Raw genomic sequence first — 15,930 nt, forward strand, 5'->3', positions numbered from 1 at the left:
GTGTCCCTCTACATCGTGTGGAGGATTCACGTAGTCTTTTATTTGGAGGACACACAGTGAACAGTGAGAGTGAACTGATTTATATAGCTAGGAATTATAACATCAACAAACTGTCAAAGGATATGAAAACAACCACCACATTTATAAAGAGAACAGACTCTACATGGAGACCACAATGTGTGTACTGGTCCCCGTCCACTGGGGATCTACTGGTCGGGATGTATTATATATATACAGAGATAGGCAAGGTAACCCGGTACAACCAGAGCGGACAACTGACACAAACCATAGAACTCGACACAGGACGGGGACTGTATAGTGATCCTATCTATATAACAGAGAACAACAATGGGGATGCCGTGGTGTCTGACTTTGGGTCTGGTACTGTAGTGGTGACAGAGCGTGGAGGAAGACATCGTTTCTCCTACACAGGACATCCATCAGGATCAGGACTAGGGCCATGGGGAATCTGTACTGACGCGCTGTCACACATCCTGGTGTGTGATGAATGGACCAAAACAGTACAGATGTTGGACAAGGACGGTCAGTTCCTGTCACATCTACTGACAGAATCGCAAGAGATGGGTAGACCGTGGGGCCTGAGTTATGATGTCAGCACTCACCATCTCTGGGTCGGATCACGGGACAACAACAAGCTGTGTGTCTACAGGTATATCACCAGACAGGACGCTCTGACAGGTAAGTCTGAGTCATTATCATTCACATTAATTAGATATAGATAACTAAGACACACAGTCCGTGTTAATTATCAGTCAATAAGATACATGTAAGACATATTTATCTGTGTGATTGTTTGTCAATATAAACAGCTCATTGTTACAGGGTTAGCTGTATCTACCAGTCATTGGGATTCAGTGTTTTTCTAAAATAAATAGAAATTAAATATATTTCATAATAAGATTTACAGTCACATGTCATTCTAATTACCGGTAATTAATTTATAGAACAGGTCATTGTAATTAATAAACCAGATTTTAATATAGTGACACATGTATTTGTAATTTGTTTTGTTAAAAGTACGTGTCAATTGAATTAATTTAATTAATTACATAACAATTAAAGCATGTGTCAATGTAATTAGTTTGAACTTATTTGAAGATGTAGCTCTATCTTTATTAATTTAATTTAATTTATTTGTAGACTTTGTGTGTGTATCACTACATAACATGTATGATATAGATTAATTAACAACTATAATTAATGACTTGTTGTAGATGAACACAGACCCCGTCCTGATGGGGAGGCCATGTTCAGCTCATCAGCCGTAGAATGGAGATAGCTTGGATATTGACTGCTTGTAAATGTTTCTGTACAAATCTAGTCTGCTCTCATAACCACACATGTTGTTTGTCACTTTGTTCAACATCTGCAGCTGAATTTGACCTGTGTATAATTCACATGGACTGTAATACTGACTCCTGTTTATTTCACACTTTGTGATCATCCAAACATGGCTGTCTGTTGCCATGTGTAGAATTAAATGTAATAAAAAATGAATTGCAGATATAAATTTAACTAGATGCTGTCATTAGACAGTAATACCCGCACCATGTGTTTGCCCCTAAATAACACTGTTTTATACCAGTTTAATTAAAAATGAAGGCTACATGCAAACTCCGGTAATACATTTAAAAATTATAATTTTCATAACTGAAGGATGAGATCCCTGCCCATATGATAATACACATCGTGACATGAGCAGCACTTTATGTGCAATTTGGGGTAGAACTGTTTGCAGTGAATTTTCAGTTAATCAATAATCTTAACATTTTATGTCATAGGAAGTATAATGGTCTATATAATTATTACAAACAAAATTAAAAATTAAATTATGCCCCCTCCCCGTGGCGGTTGCCGGTTTTAGATTTGCTTCTGTGTGCCTACATGAACATCATCGTGTGCACAGATTTAGAGAAGGGGTGGGAGTGAGGGGTCCAGACCCCCCCTCTCCATGAAAATTCGTAAATTACCAAAAATACACCTTGGACCCCAATGCTCTTACAGACATGTAAACGCTCTAACCCATTGCGCTTCAATGTTAGGTAACATTATTTGGGGGGTAAATATTTAATCAAAAGTCAACATACTTTATTGTTTATCTCAATAGGAAGTATACATGTACATCACAATATGCAGGTGTCCTGCACCACCTTAAAGCTGTTATTTACCTAATAAAATAGTGCAAGTGGATTTGAAGAATAGGTCATAAAAATACATGCATGTTACAAATGACTGATCTTTGTCTGAAGTTACGTACACAACACAGGTTTGCATGTCTCATTAGCGGGTACTAGTTTTACCCAGCTCTTCGATTAGATGGGTTCACGTGTATACATACATGGGTGTTGCTAAAACGCGGAACGGAAAACGGAACGGAAGGAAAACGGAAAATCTTATCTAATGTTATTTACCTCATAGATTTGTTAAGTATGCTAAAACGATATACTTTATGTACCTTTTTAATTTTTTTTGAAAGATTAGCAATATTAGATTATTTATTCAAGAATATTTATTTCCTCAAAATTAACAGTACATGCATTGACCACTATATTCTGTCCCAAAATATCCTCGATTCACTTTTTGCTATATATTTTTATATACCTCAGGGTTCAAGCGATTCTCTTTTTAGAAGCATTAAACATTCTCATTATTCTTTCTTTAAAACGTCCTCTCTAGCTTATCAGCTGGTATAAATACAGGGCTAAAAATAAAGAAGTCTACGGGGTTTTGCATTTTAACAGACCCGGATGATGGTGTTGAAAAATTGTGCAAGGTCTTCTGAGTGACTTCCAAATGGAGAAAAGATGTCAACATTTTCCATTATAAATCGTCCAAATGTGCATGAATATTTTGGGATCGACAGACTATAGTCCCAATATATAATCGGAAAATCAAACCAGGCAACGTCTAGAGCTCTCTATTCGGATCATATGTATATAGCTGCTGGAATAAACAACTGCATGCTTTGTAATGCAAACGTAAACAAAATTGCATTGCTAAAAATACTAGTTTCACAAATTACTAGTTTCACAAATTACCGGGTATTTTAATGTTTACTGTATTTTAATTTTTTAATGTCGTCAGTCCTACTGTTTTTTTCTTCCATCTCAATGATACTGTATCGTCTGTATGATAAAAGATCGTCTAGAACACCGAAAATTCAATTTTGATGTAAGTATATACATGTACATCATATTTGAAAATAATATAAAAATACTCAAAACACGCATAAAACGCTTTCACTAACTGCGTACGTTACGCTAATATGCCAGCAATACCATATAAGAGAAATAAGTAAAAAGTTATAGCTAATTTGCTCGTTTAATCATGTTAAGGTTTCACAATTCGTATACATTTGATTTTTCCGTTTCGTACTCAACTAAAGCCGAATGAATACAATGCTATAATTGATAGACATTCATATGAATATTAATAAGATAGCAACATGTTGATAATCATTCATTAGATATAAATAAAAGATACAAAGTAAATCGTTTCTGGCCAGTCTATACCCTTTTTAAGGGATAAACGTGATGATATTTTCCATTCCGTTCCGTTTTCCGTTCCGCGTTTTAGCAACACCCATACATACATGTCTGTGTTTTCCGTATGCAGAAAAGGATTACGGTAGTTAAGATCAGCTAAAGGAATTCATTATTGTGTTTTAATTGGATTATCATTATGATGTTGACCAATTTAGGTAAGCATAATACATGTAGTAGCAGTAGCACAATATAATAAGATGCCAGCATGGGATTCCTGCCAGCATACATATATACACATGTATATAAGTTCTACTTTCACTTTCTAAATGTAATCTCCCTTTGACAGCATACTGTATCATCATCTTTTAATATTTAAATAAGCTTATCATCGTTACTTATCCTATCGCATTTGTAAAGTTTCTGTCATTTTAGTTGCAAAAGTTATTTTTTTCATTTGTCAGACTGCATGCACTGTTGAGTTGACCCCATATTGACCCTGTATAAACTATTTCTTATTAAATTTGTGTATTTCGTATGTAAGTAAGTGTAGACACTTATATTTTTTATATGAGTAATAATAGGAAGGAAGGAGTATTTCTTTCTTAATGTATTATAATGCATCAAATACAATGTAGGTCATGACCTTATGGGACTGTTCTGACCCCACGAAACAGCTAGGAAAATACAAAATATCTTCTAAAGTCATTATGATGCATCAACTGGTGTAAAGTACATTAATGACCCCCAGGTGTTGTCTTTAACCCCCCCCCCCCCCCCCCCCCACCTTATGAAATAGGAAATGATATGATACACTGTATATTTTGTTAACTTCTGAGATCTGAGATCCTCATCCCTAAACCGTTTAATTTATTTTTGCTCTTTGTGTCATTGCGCGTAAAATTGTATTGTAAGATTATGCCCCCTTGGAGACACCCTGACATTTTAGAACTAGAAATAATAATGTATTTTATCTTATTCATATGTTATACAGTAGTGTTTGATCCATGTGGGTAATTCCTAGCCTAATGATGTCACTGCTTTGTTTAGGAGACTTTACAATTGCCCCAAATAGGTGAATACACATGGCAGTGATGCATATAACATTTTGTTTATAAATCTTAAAAATTGAATTAAGCAATTTCCAAAATGTTAATGTGAATCACAAGAGAAAAAGCAATCAAGAAATGGTTTAAAATTTGCTACTGTACACATGTAAGAATGTATTAAGAAGACTGAATCTTTATAAGCAGGTTAGATTGGGGGGGGGGGGGATGAATGTGGAGTATAAACATTTATAATTTGAATCATTTATTGTTATTAATTAATTTTAACTTGTCAATGAATACTACTTATTGATCCCAAGGTAGATATATGACCTCTGATCGTATCTCAATAGATCATTTGTCAATTATGCAAGATGTAATTTTTTTAAGAATAACATTTTTTACCAGTTTATAAAAGTTTTTAGACACCCAAATTATATTTTGATTTTAATAGATTATTCGACAAGGAGGGGGGGGGGGGGGGAGAGAGAGAACAGTTTATATTTGAGTTTGTTTGGGAGTGGGGGTTCCAAGTCATATATTTGACAATTTTTTAATGTAATTTAAAATAAGACTAAGCCATACTACAGTCATGAACATGAATATTATAGAACAAAACACAAACTAATACATGTATATGTATATATACATAGGAAGTATTACAAAACAGATGATTGATCTATATCTGGGTTCTTAAATTGAATCATATATCATGTACATATTATATTATTGTTTCTTTGTTCAAGGCATTTAAGATGGTATGTAGGTCATGATCCCAAGTGCTCTTCCTGAAATTATCAAATATCATAAAAACCATTGAGATCCCCACCTTAATCCAAAGATATTATTCCTCCTTAGGTCATGCAGGCGCATCAGATCATTATGGCATGTAAGTCATGACCCTAAGGGGTCATCATGACCCCCTTAGAATCAGAAATTGTCAATTATCTTTAAATTATTGATGTTTGATGATCCTATCTCTATTTAATCTTTATTAATTATTAAGTCTCCTGAATGAAGTTTGGAGACTTATTGTTTTTGTACGGTTCTTAATACATGTATATATTCTTCATCTTCTTTTTCTTCTTTCTGCTCTGAACTTGTTTCTCAGAGATGGCTGAACATAATTGTACAAAACTCTAGGATATGATAGGCCTGCAAATCTAGTTGTGCACCCTGGTTTGATTTTTCTCATTTTGGGTTAGACAACCACTTTTCGGGAGAGGGGGGGGGGGGGGAGGGGGGTGTCAAAAGGGTGTGGGGTCTAACATTGAACCTTGTAGAAAGAATCATAGACTCTATTGTAAATGGTAACTTGAAAACGGACAAAGATAATAATATAGGGTTTTCAAAATCATATATTGGCTGTTACTGGCAATATATAGGGTTTATTAGATCTGACCCCTGGGGTCATCCCCACCCCCCAGGAATTTAAAATTACCATATATCTCAGAAACTGTTATAATCATGACCCCTAAACCATATATATTCATGTTTCTGATGTCAAGGGGCATCAAATGTTATGTAGGTCATGGGCCCTGTGGGTGGTCCTGACGCCCTCAAACAGCAAGTCCCTTAATATCTTCAAAACAGTTGAGATCCCCACCCTTAAACCATATATATTCTTGTACCTTGTGTCAAGGGGCATCAAACGGTATGTAGGTCATGGGCCCCGGGGGTTGTCATGACCCCCCTTGAACAGGAAGTGCACGAATATCTCGAAAACGGTTGAGATCCCCACCCCTTAACCATATATATTCTTGATCCTTAAAGGGCATCAAAAGGTATGTACCGGTAGGTAATGGGCCTCAGGGTTAAATTTAATTTTTCAAATCCGTAATGCACATCTATGGAACAGTTCTTTTCATATCCCAAGATATGATGTGTCTATCCATTAAATCATAAAAGGAGTTCTAGGATCTATGTTTTTTTTTAAGTGATAAACGTCAATTTTCTGCTACATTTTGACTCCCTGGATGAAATTTAATTTTGAAAACCTTACTGCACATCTATAGAACAGTCCCTATCATATCCCAAGATATGATTGTCTATCCATTAAATCATAAGAGGAGCTCTTGGATCAATGTTTGATTTTTTAGTGATAAACGTCAATTTTCTGCTACTATTTGACTCCCAGGATGAAATTTAAATTTTTAAAACCTTATTGCACATCTATAGGACAGCCCCAATTATATCCCAAGAGATGATGTAGCTACTCCAAAAGTTGTAAGAGGAGTTCTGGGAACCATATTTTTTTTGCCAAAAAACGTCATTTTTTGTTGCCCACTGATCCCCTTAATTAAAAAAAAAATTCTGGAACCTGATCATGCCTCAATATGACACCCCCAATCATATTCTAGAAGATCATTTGGCTACTGCTTAAAAAAAATGACGTTTTTTAAACCAGTTTTTTTGTAAAAAAACGTCATTTTTTAGCCATTAAATGACCCCCAGGACAAAATTGAAAATTCCGAAACCTTATTGCGCATCTATAGGATACCCTAAAACATATTCCAAAAGATGATTTGTCTACTTTTGAAAATGTAGGAGGAGTTCGAGGAAGAAGGTTTTTTGTGAAAAAACGTCATTTTTTACCAATTATTTGACCCCCAGGACTGACAGAGAATTTTTGAAACTTTTTTACAAAACAACATGATACCCCAAATCAAACTCCAAGAGTTCAGTTTGCTGGTTTATAAGATGTAAGAGCAGTTTGAGAAAGTAAAACGTGACAGACGGACGGACGGACGGACGGACGGACGGACGGACAGACGGACGGACGGACGGAACAGGGTAACAACAATATACCCGAACTTTCTTTAGAAAGTGCGGGTATAATAATGATTAATTACTATTAGTGTTTAGATTTGTACTATCTAAGACTTACTAGTGATCCAATACTGAGTGAGATCGTAGACTCCAAGCCGAGAATGCTCAGGAACTCAAGAAGGTGGCCCTGGAACTCTATTTCAAGAGGAAGAATCTCAGATCCACTAAGTCTGGTTACAAGGCTTGATGCGAGCAGCTCAGCACAGGAGTGGAACACGAGGGGGCCAAATCAAACGACCTTCAGGGGTGAGTTGTGAGCTACGGTGTTCTGTCTCAGTGAGACAGTAGACTGAGATAATGAGGGTCAACAAACAGTAAACTCGAGAGAAATCAACTATTTCAATGATGATTTTACTGTCATCTACACCTCAATTGACAGCAATTAACACTCATATTGCTAGGTGCTGATATGGAGGATTAAAGTCCTTCATTTTAACTGTATCACTGATTTTTTAGGCTTTATTTAAATCAATGTCTATTTTCTCTAGAGAGATTTTTTATACTAGTATAAAGGTTTTATGGTTCAGTTGTATATATACATGTACTAGTGAACAGAGTTAGTATAAATGTTATAGAATATGGTTCAGTTGTACATAACATTAATATTGATACAGTTTTTATACAGAGCTATAGAGATGGTGAGAGCTATCAATGACAAACTCGGAGAGAATCTGGACAATGAGCGTCGCTCACTCCCCAAGAGTACAGATTGAGAAAACTCAATCTTTGAGAACATGCAGCTTGAGTTAGAATCAGAACGTGCCAAAGTTAGAGATCTCAAAAACTCAGTGGAGTGAGAAAAGCAAAGGCTTTAATCTCAGGTGACTGCTCTCGAGTCTCAGACGAGTGTACTCAAAGACGAGCTCGAGCAGGAAAGGTTGGCTTGCTGCCAGATGAAGAACGAGATAGACCAGATACAGGTGAATGAGTGTGGAGTTATTGTGTCTCACTCATTACATTGTGTCTTGCTCATTACACATAGTGGAACAGTCTGTGATATGAATTTAAAAACATAAAGTTGATATAATAGATTTAATTATTCATTAGGTCATTTTCATAATCTACATGTTGTTATTGCTCTGTTGAATTACATGATTTCAACTTTTCCCAGCATGCTATTGGCTCGTCAGAAATGACCAGCTAAAAGCATGCAGGAAGCAAATGAAGTCTGTGGTATATAAAAGAGAGTTGCTTTGAACATTTAACTAATTGTTTGTGTTTGTTCAGCTTCAGAAACTAGACATCACTCGGCACTATGAACACGAACGTGACCAAGTCTCGCGGCTCAAGTCTGAACGTGAACTTCTGAGGTCAGAGGTCAAATCCCTGAAGGATGTCATGAACGAGAAGGAGAGAAATCGTGACACGGAGAAAGTGACGGAGCGTCGGTCACAGAGACAGCTGGAGAGGGAGAGGGACGACCAGAAAATGAAGATGGTAATGATGTGTTCTCAGTGATGTTTGGATTCAAATAATGTGTGTGCAGAGAAAATGTCAAGAGATAAACTATTTGACTCTAATGATATACAGAATTCTAAATGTAAGGGTCTTATTGCTAATTTGCCTGATTTAATTGTTTCTGGAGGTTTTTTGAGTACTGAGAATGTTTGATAATTGCTTCAGCATCTACTTGGATTTTTTTAAGCATGAAAATGAGTTAGAAATTCAGCGACTTACTCAGCGAGTTCTAGATCTAGAGGATCAAGTCTCAGAGACTCGAGAACGTGAGATGGAAGCCACTCGGGAACTACAGCAGGAGAAACTACGCTCGACTCACCAGCGAGTAGACTCAGAGGGCAGTGAAGAGGATCCGGATCACTGGAACATTTACAAAACTCAGCTCGAAAGTATATGTCAGAGTCTGCAGTATCTAATACTACAGTATCAGGATCAGTTATCCTCAGGGTAAGGCAACTTAAGTTTGTAAGGGGGAGGGGGGATTATGGGAGAATGTTTTCAGAACCTAGCTCGAGATTATAAGTCTGCAGTATCTAATACTACAGTATCAGGATCAGTTATCCTCAGGGTAAGGCAACTTAAGTTTGTAAGGGGGAGGGGGGATAATGGGAGAATGTTTACAGACCCAGCTCAAGAGTATAAGTCAGAGTCTGCAGTATCTAATACTACAGTATCAGGATCAGCCATCTTTGGGGTAAGGCAGCTAAAGTTTTTGAGGGGGAGGGGGGATAATGGGAGAATGTTTACAGACCCAGCTCAAGAGTATAAGTCAGAGTCTGCAATATATAATGCTACAGTATCAGGATCAGCCATCAGCCATCCTCGGGGTAAGGCAATAACAGGGGTAAAGGTGGAAACGGATGACAACTTATGAATACAGGTAGGAATATCGGTGAAGAGGTCCTTTGGGTATGGGCAACTTAATTGAGGGGGAGGGTAAATATGGGAAACTGACAGTCTGAATGTAGGTCAAAAGGACGTTCTGTTACTTGTCAGATCCACATGTACTTTCAAATTTTATACACTGAAAAAGGCCGCGCACAATGCTACACCTTTTTGGTTCTAAATCGACCTCTTTTTCACCACTGGAGGTAAACATGTATGATACACTGTATGTGATATTTTGGTCATAAATTTTTATTCGGTAAAAAGAAGTCCAAATGTATCAGCTCTAAAGTTGAATTTTTTCCTTTATCTTAATACATAACTCCTCTACCAAAGGAGATTGTAAAAGTTTATAGAAGTTTAAATCTGGCAGCAACTTCTTTTATTGATTAAACTGAGATTTTGGTTTTGTAGTGTTGAAGGTTCAGTTAATGTCCAGAGTCTGGAGAAATCTCTCAAGAACCTACTGAGTGAACTCAAACAAACTCAGACACCACTTGCCTTAGAGTCGGACACCATGGACAGTCTGACGAGTCGACCCAGCACTCAGGCCGTGAACCAGCGAGTGTTACATCACAACTCTGAGCTGACCAACTTTGTGTCCAGACTGACGGAGGAAAAGATGGAGCTACGCAACACACTTGGGCGCCTAGAGGAGGAAATCTGGAGATACAGGCAGAGGGGTGCTGAACAGCAGGTATGTTTGACTGTAGATAAAGGCAGAGAGGTACCAAACAGCAGGTATGTTGGTCTGTAGATAAAGGCAGAGAGGTGCCGAACAGCAGGAATGTTTGTCTGTGGAGTGGGTGTCTGTAGATAAAGGGAAAATAGGTTCCTAACATCGGGTTTGTGAATCTAGAGATGAATATAAGACTATGGGTAAAGAAAGAGGGGCTCTGAATGTTGAGTATGTAAATCTGAAGATAAATTTAAGACTATGGGTAAAGAAAGAGGGATTCTGAATGTCAGGTATAAATGTAAGACTATGGATAGAGAAAAAGGGATTCTGAATGTCAGACATCAGGGAAAAGATTAAGGTGCTTCAAAATTAGGATTGTAAGTCAGTAGAAAAATACGTTATTGGAGTGATATAACCATGTTAGCTGAGGCATCTTACAACCTCAAGATATGTGTACCCACATCTAGGTCATTATGGGCCTCTTTGTTTAGGAAGTATTTAATAAGTCAATGTTTTTCTTCACTGTAGAATGGCCATGATACGAGTGAAAACCACACGGATCAGGAAAACCGTCACCTGGAAGCTCGCGCCTCATGGGCCAAAGAGAGGCTGTCGCTACAGCTGGCCCTTAATCAAATGGAACAGGAGCTTGACCAATGTCGGGCCGACCTCAGAGTGGAACGAGACCGAAGGTCAGGCATCGCTGGAGTAGGGACGGAGGGGGACAGGGATAGGGTAAGGAATCAGAGAGAGAGAGAGAGAGAGAGAGAGGGATAGGGTAATGAATCAGAGAGAGAGAGAGTGAGAGAGGAGAGAGAGAAAAGGGGAAGGGAGAGAGGAGAGAGAGATAGGGAAATGACAGAGAGAAGAGATAGGGGATTAAATACAAAAACTGGTAGTATAAATGAAAAATGCATCCATATAACCATTATATTAATATTTGAAGTTTGAACAACATTTGTTATATTGATTTCGGTTTACTGTGATTAAATTCTGATGACGGTAGATCTGTATTTAGATCCAGCGTCTGTACGGGAAGTACCTGCGGGCGGACAGTTACAGGAAGGCCCTGGTCTACCAGAAGAAGTACCTGCTCTTGTTACTGGGGGGATTCCAAGACTGTGAGCAGACCACCTTGGCTCTGATTGCCAGGATGGGGGTCTACCCCTCCCCTGAGGACCTGCAGCGAGGGACCAGGCCCCGCCGACCGGTCACCGCATTTAGGAGTGCTGCCAGGGTTGTGGTGGCTGTAACTAGGTCAGTATGTCAGACTGGTCACCATGTTCAAGTGTGTCGCTTCATTGGTAGTGTGGTAGTGGTTCAGCCTAGATATTTATTTGTTTTTAATTTTCCTGGAGAAATATACTGTTATGAATATTGTAGATGTAAGTTAGGTATATTATGAAAGGTAAGTGAAGCACATTGATGTATGTATCTTAACAGCTGCAGTAGATTTCTCTCCCTTTACTGTTCTTGCAGAATGCGGTTCTTGGTCAGGAAGTGGAAGAGAGCCACCAGAGTGGGATCCCCCGTGATGGGGGGCACAGTCGACCTCCAACAAGGTGACGTAATTCTTCAGTTTTTAGCTCACCTGAGCTGAAAGCTTATGTGAGCTCTGCCGTCTGTCTATCTGTCCATAAACGTTTTATATTTTCCACTTCTTCTCCAGAACCACTTGTCCAATATCAACCAATCTAATTAAAATTAGACCAAACTTGTCACAAAGCATCCTTAGATTAAGGGGATTGTTAATATGAAGGGTAACGCCCTCTTTCAAGGGGAGATAATTAAAAATCATGAAAATTTGTAAATATTCTTCAAAAATCTTCTCATAAATCATTTTTCCAGAAAAGCTGTTATTTGAGTAGAAGCATCCTTAGGTATTGTAGATTCAAGGTTATTTAAATCATGATCACTGGGGGGAGGGTGGGGCCACAATGAGGGGTCAAATTTTACTAAGGAATATATAGAGTAGATTTAAAAATCTTCTCTGAAACCGATCAGCTGGAAAAGCTGTTTGTGTTTTGTGAGCTCGAGCATCCTCAATTAGTGTTAATTCAAGTTTGTTCAAATCTACCCCTAGGGGTAGGATGAGGCCACAATGGGGTCAAACTTTTAATATGAATATATAGAGAAAAATCTTTAAAGATATTATTCTCAGGAACAGTTTGGCTAGAAAAGCTGAAACTTACGTGAAAGCATCCTCTGTTAGGTTAGATTTAAGTTTGATAAAAAAAAAATTATTCAGGACCTGTTATACAACATTGTTTGGATATTATGTATATGAGGCCTTAAAGTTGATTTTAATATGTTTATTGTTGCTCAGGTGAGCGATGTGGCCCATGGACTTCTTGTTTTTATAGAAGTTTTACTGACATACTCATGCCATAGCTTGCTTAATTTTCAATTGATGGTCATTTTCAGTATGAGATAATTGATTTTCACTCCAGTGTAAAATTTATAGAACCATTTTGAGAAGAATATCTTAAAAAATGTGTTTTACTTAATTTTTACATAAGAAACAAATTACATGATAAATGTCTTTCATGACACAAATCCATTCCACAGAGTGATCAAGTTGACGGTAAAACCACGTCTGATTGTAATAAGACACGTCTCTTTATTTACAGGTTACGCACCCAACTCTAACAGTTTCTCACCACCCCGCATCAACACTCAATCACGCGTGAACGGCTCCGGACCCTTCAACAGTCACGCATCATCGCCCCTGCATTCAAGTGTTCATCAGTCTCCATACAGTCCGTCCTATTTGTCTTCCAGCTTTACTCAGAGAGACCTCCTTAATGGAGCTTCTCCATATCACTCACTAGGGGGAGCCTCTAGTGGTTACCATGTCAACAGCAATGGAGTAACCAATGGGATCTCTCCTTATCAGTCAGTGGGAGGGATTTCTGATAGTTACCATGTCAACAGCAATTTCTCTGTCCATACCACACCCCCCACGCGGGATTACAGCAGCAAACCACACCCCACTTCTGAAAACTCAGGTGCTAGAAGGTGAGCTATATAAACCAGAGAAGTAAGACAGAAAATATCAAACTACTTTCACTATTTTAGAAATTTTAAATTTTACAATATTTGACCACAAAATGTGTTTAAAAATTTTGGAAAGTTAAAACTTTTAAAACTTTCATAGATGTTTAAATGTAGAAAGTTCATAGAAAGTCCTATCACAAAATAATTTTTTTTTTATTTCTTGCAGAAAAATACTCTCTTCTTCCTCTCCCAACCCCACAAAAGTTGGTCACTCATCTCCAGCACGTCGAGTCAGGATCAGCGAGCCCTCGTCCCATGATGACTACATCTCTCGACTTGAGAATCTGCAGCAGAGACTCAGCGGGATGGATTCGGGTGAGTGAGAATGAAGGTTTAAGTCTCAAAAGTGACACCATTGTATTGCAAGGGGTCAAGTTTAAATCCAAGAATGTTCTCTAAATTTCGCATCGGCTTTAAAATTTGTTGGCTGTGAAAAAGTAATCAAAACAGTTTGTGATGACATAACGAAATTGATTTCTATTATTGCACTGCTTATTTTTTTTAAAAGCAACAAACAGTTTTAAACAAAACTAAAAAATTCATTGTTTTCATCAAACACACTTTCCTTTTAATTTATAACCCAGTCAGTCAGAAAAAAAAACATCATTTTGACACATTTGTTTGTTATTCATTTTCCACTGCTTGAAATGTAATAGGATCACCAATCGGTGGTGCATCTGCGTCTGTTTTGAGTAAATGTTGCACCATATTCAGTACCTTTACACTCATTTTGAATACATGTTGCACATCAGCATCTTTACATTCATTTTGAGTACAGATCCACTAATAAGCACTTTGTGTTCTTTCATCACAGATGAGGAAAGTGTAGCAGACATTATGTGATGTCGATGTAAGGTTTAAAAGACTGGGTCTGACGGGCGTTTGATTCCTCTGTATATAAACCTTTGTCTGTGATGTCCTCAAATCTCTGTCCATTTGGTGCTTGTGATGGTTTTGTGTGTTTTAGATATAATGGTGATTGTGTTGTATTGCTACTAATGATGGGATTTGTGTAGGAATCATTCACATTATAGCCACATTATAAATTATAAAGGATGGGGCATTTTTGTAGAAATCATTCATATTATAGCCACATTATATATTATAAAGGATGGGATTTGTGTGTGGGAATCATTCATATTATAGCCACATTATAAATAAAAAAGGATGGGATTTGTGTGTGGGAATCATTCACATTATAGCCACATTATAAATTATAAAGGGTGGGGTTTGTGTTTAGGAATCATTTATATTATAGCCACATTATAAATTATAAAGGATGGGATTTGTGTGAAGAAATCATTCACATTATAGCCACATTATATATTTTTAAGGATGGGATTTGTGTTGGCATCATTCACAATATAGCCACATTATATATTATAAAGGATGGGGCATTTTTGTAGAAATCATTCATATTATAGCCACATTATATATTATAAAGGATGGGATTTGTGTGTAGGAATCATTCATATTATAGTCACATTATAAATTATAAAGGATGGGATTTGTGTGTAGGAATCATTCACATTATAGCCACATTATAAATTATTAAGGGTGGGGCTTGTGTGAAGGAATCATTCATGTTATACAGTCTGTTATAGCCCGAATAAGCCACATTTAAAATTATATAGGATGGGATTTGTTTACAAGGTACACGACCCATCCATATTATAGACCAATTGTAAATTACCAGGAATGTCATTGTTGGTATAGAGTAAAAGGATTTCATCAAATATATCTTGAAAACCCATAATTATATACTTGTTTATACCATATTAAATACCTTATACGCTAAATTATTCACTACTTATAAATACTAACAGAATTATATTTTTCGTTTCATAAGTTTTGTCTTAAAATATCTTAAGATTTATGCCCCCCCCCCCCCCATCCCCAGCATTAACAATAATGACTTGTATTGTCAAGTCTAGAAAGGGAAAAGATGGGATCAAACTATTATTGAGACTGATTTTTAATTTTTAAAGCATGTTTTTATTAGTAGATCGCATTTTCAGTTTGAGATTAAAGTATGGTATATGACTTAGAGTGGCATGGTCACGATTTTGGTTAAATTAAATTTTACTATTATTATTATTTAAATACAATTCTTTAGGAATGTATTTCTTATGATCAAATGAAGTTTGAGAGTGAGTCATAGAGTTATGGGCAAGATACAAAACTCACAACTCTTCGTCTTGTAAACAAGGCTTGTCCTCAGTATTTTCTGCAGATCCAAGTTTCTGCTCCTGGAACTACTAGAATGGTCCATTTAAAATTTTATTCTTAATTAGAGATCCAAAAAGATTCACCTAAAACTACTGTATACTGGCATTTTAAGAAAGAGATTAATACACTGTAATATTTATTCCATCTATTTTGACACTCATTGTTATTATGCAAGTAAATTCTCTAGAGGATGACCTATTTCAACCATCAACAAATTCTTAAGCCACAACTCCAGTAATATGAT

General features: G+C 37.0%; 3 protein-coding genes across 3 annotated transcripts in view; all 3 read left to right on the top strand.

Annotated features, from left to right (window-relative positions):
• The window catches only part of LOC117683909 (uncharacterized), a 275,259-nt gene that overhangs the window by 226,127 nt on the left and 33,202 nt on the right, over nt 1-15,930 (top strand). The window lies entirely within an intron of this gene.
• On the top strand, nt 7-1,535 carry LOC136272073 (tripartite motif-containing protein 3-like). The gene is made up of 2 exons (XM_066072954.1): nt 7-699; nt 1,236-1,535. The coding sequence occupies exons 1-2, from the start codon at nt 123-125 to the stop codon at nt 1,298-1,300; spliced, it is 642 nt and encodes a 213-aa protein (XP_065929026.1). The 5' UTR covers nt 7-122; the 3' UTR covers nt 1,301-1,535.
• Nucleotides 7,391-13,193, top strand: LOC109618803 (A-kinase anchor protein 9). The gene is made up of 7 exons (XM_066072953.1): nt 7,391-7,624; nt 8,606-8,815; nt 9,024-9,283; nt 10,136-10,418; nt 10,929-11,135; nt 11,419-11,657; nt 13,031-13,193. The coding sequence occupies exons 1-7, from the start codon at nt 7,565-7,567 to the stop codon at nt 13,047-13,049; spliced, it is 1,278 nt and encodes a 425-aa protein (XP_065929025.1). The 5' UTR covers nt 7,391-7,564; the 3' UTR covers nt 13,050-13,193.

Source organism: Magallana gigas, chromosome 10 (genome assembly GCF_963853765.1).
Source record: "Magallana gigas chromosome 10, xbMagGiga1.1, whole genome shotgun sequence".
NCBI classification, from domain to species: Eukaryota; Metazoa; Mollusca; class Bivalvia; order Ostreida; family Ostreidae; genus Magallana; species Magallana gigas.

What these genes read in the sequence shown, in the direction of transcription:
- LOC136272073 (XM_066072954.1), top strand. Translation starts at nt 123, where the DNA reads ATGAAAACAACCACCACATTTATAAAGAGAACAGACTCTACATGGAGA. An exon ending in CAGACAGGACGCTCTGACAG is followed by an intron (nt 700 to 1,235) that starts GTAAGTCTGAGT and finishes GACTTGTTGTAG; the next exon opens with ATGAACACAGACCCCGTCCT.
- LOC109618803 (XM_066072953.1), top strand. Translation starts at nt 7,565, where the DNA reads ATGCGAGCAGCTCAGCACAGGAGTGGAACACGAGGGGGCCAAATCAAA. An exon ending in AGAGGGGTGCTGAACAGCAG is followed by an intron (nt 10,419 to 10,928) that starts GTATGTTTGACT and finishes TCTTCACTGTAG; the next exon opens with AATGGCCATGATACGAGTGA. An exon ending in CGGAGGGGGACAGGGATAGG is followed by an intron (nt 11,136 to 11,418) that starts GTAAGGAATCAG and finishes ATCTGTATTTAG; the next exon opens with ATCCAGCGTCTGTACGGGAA.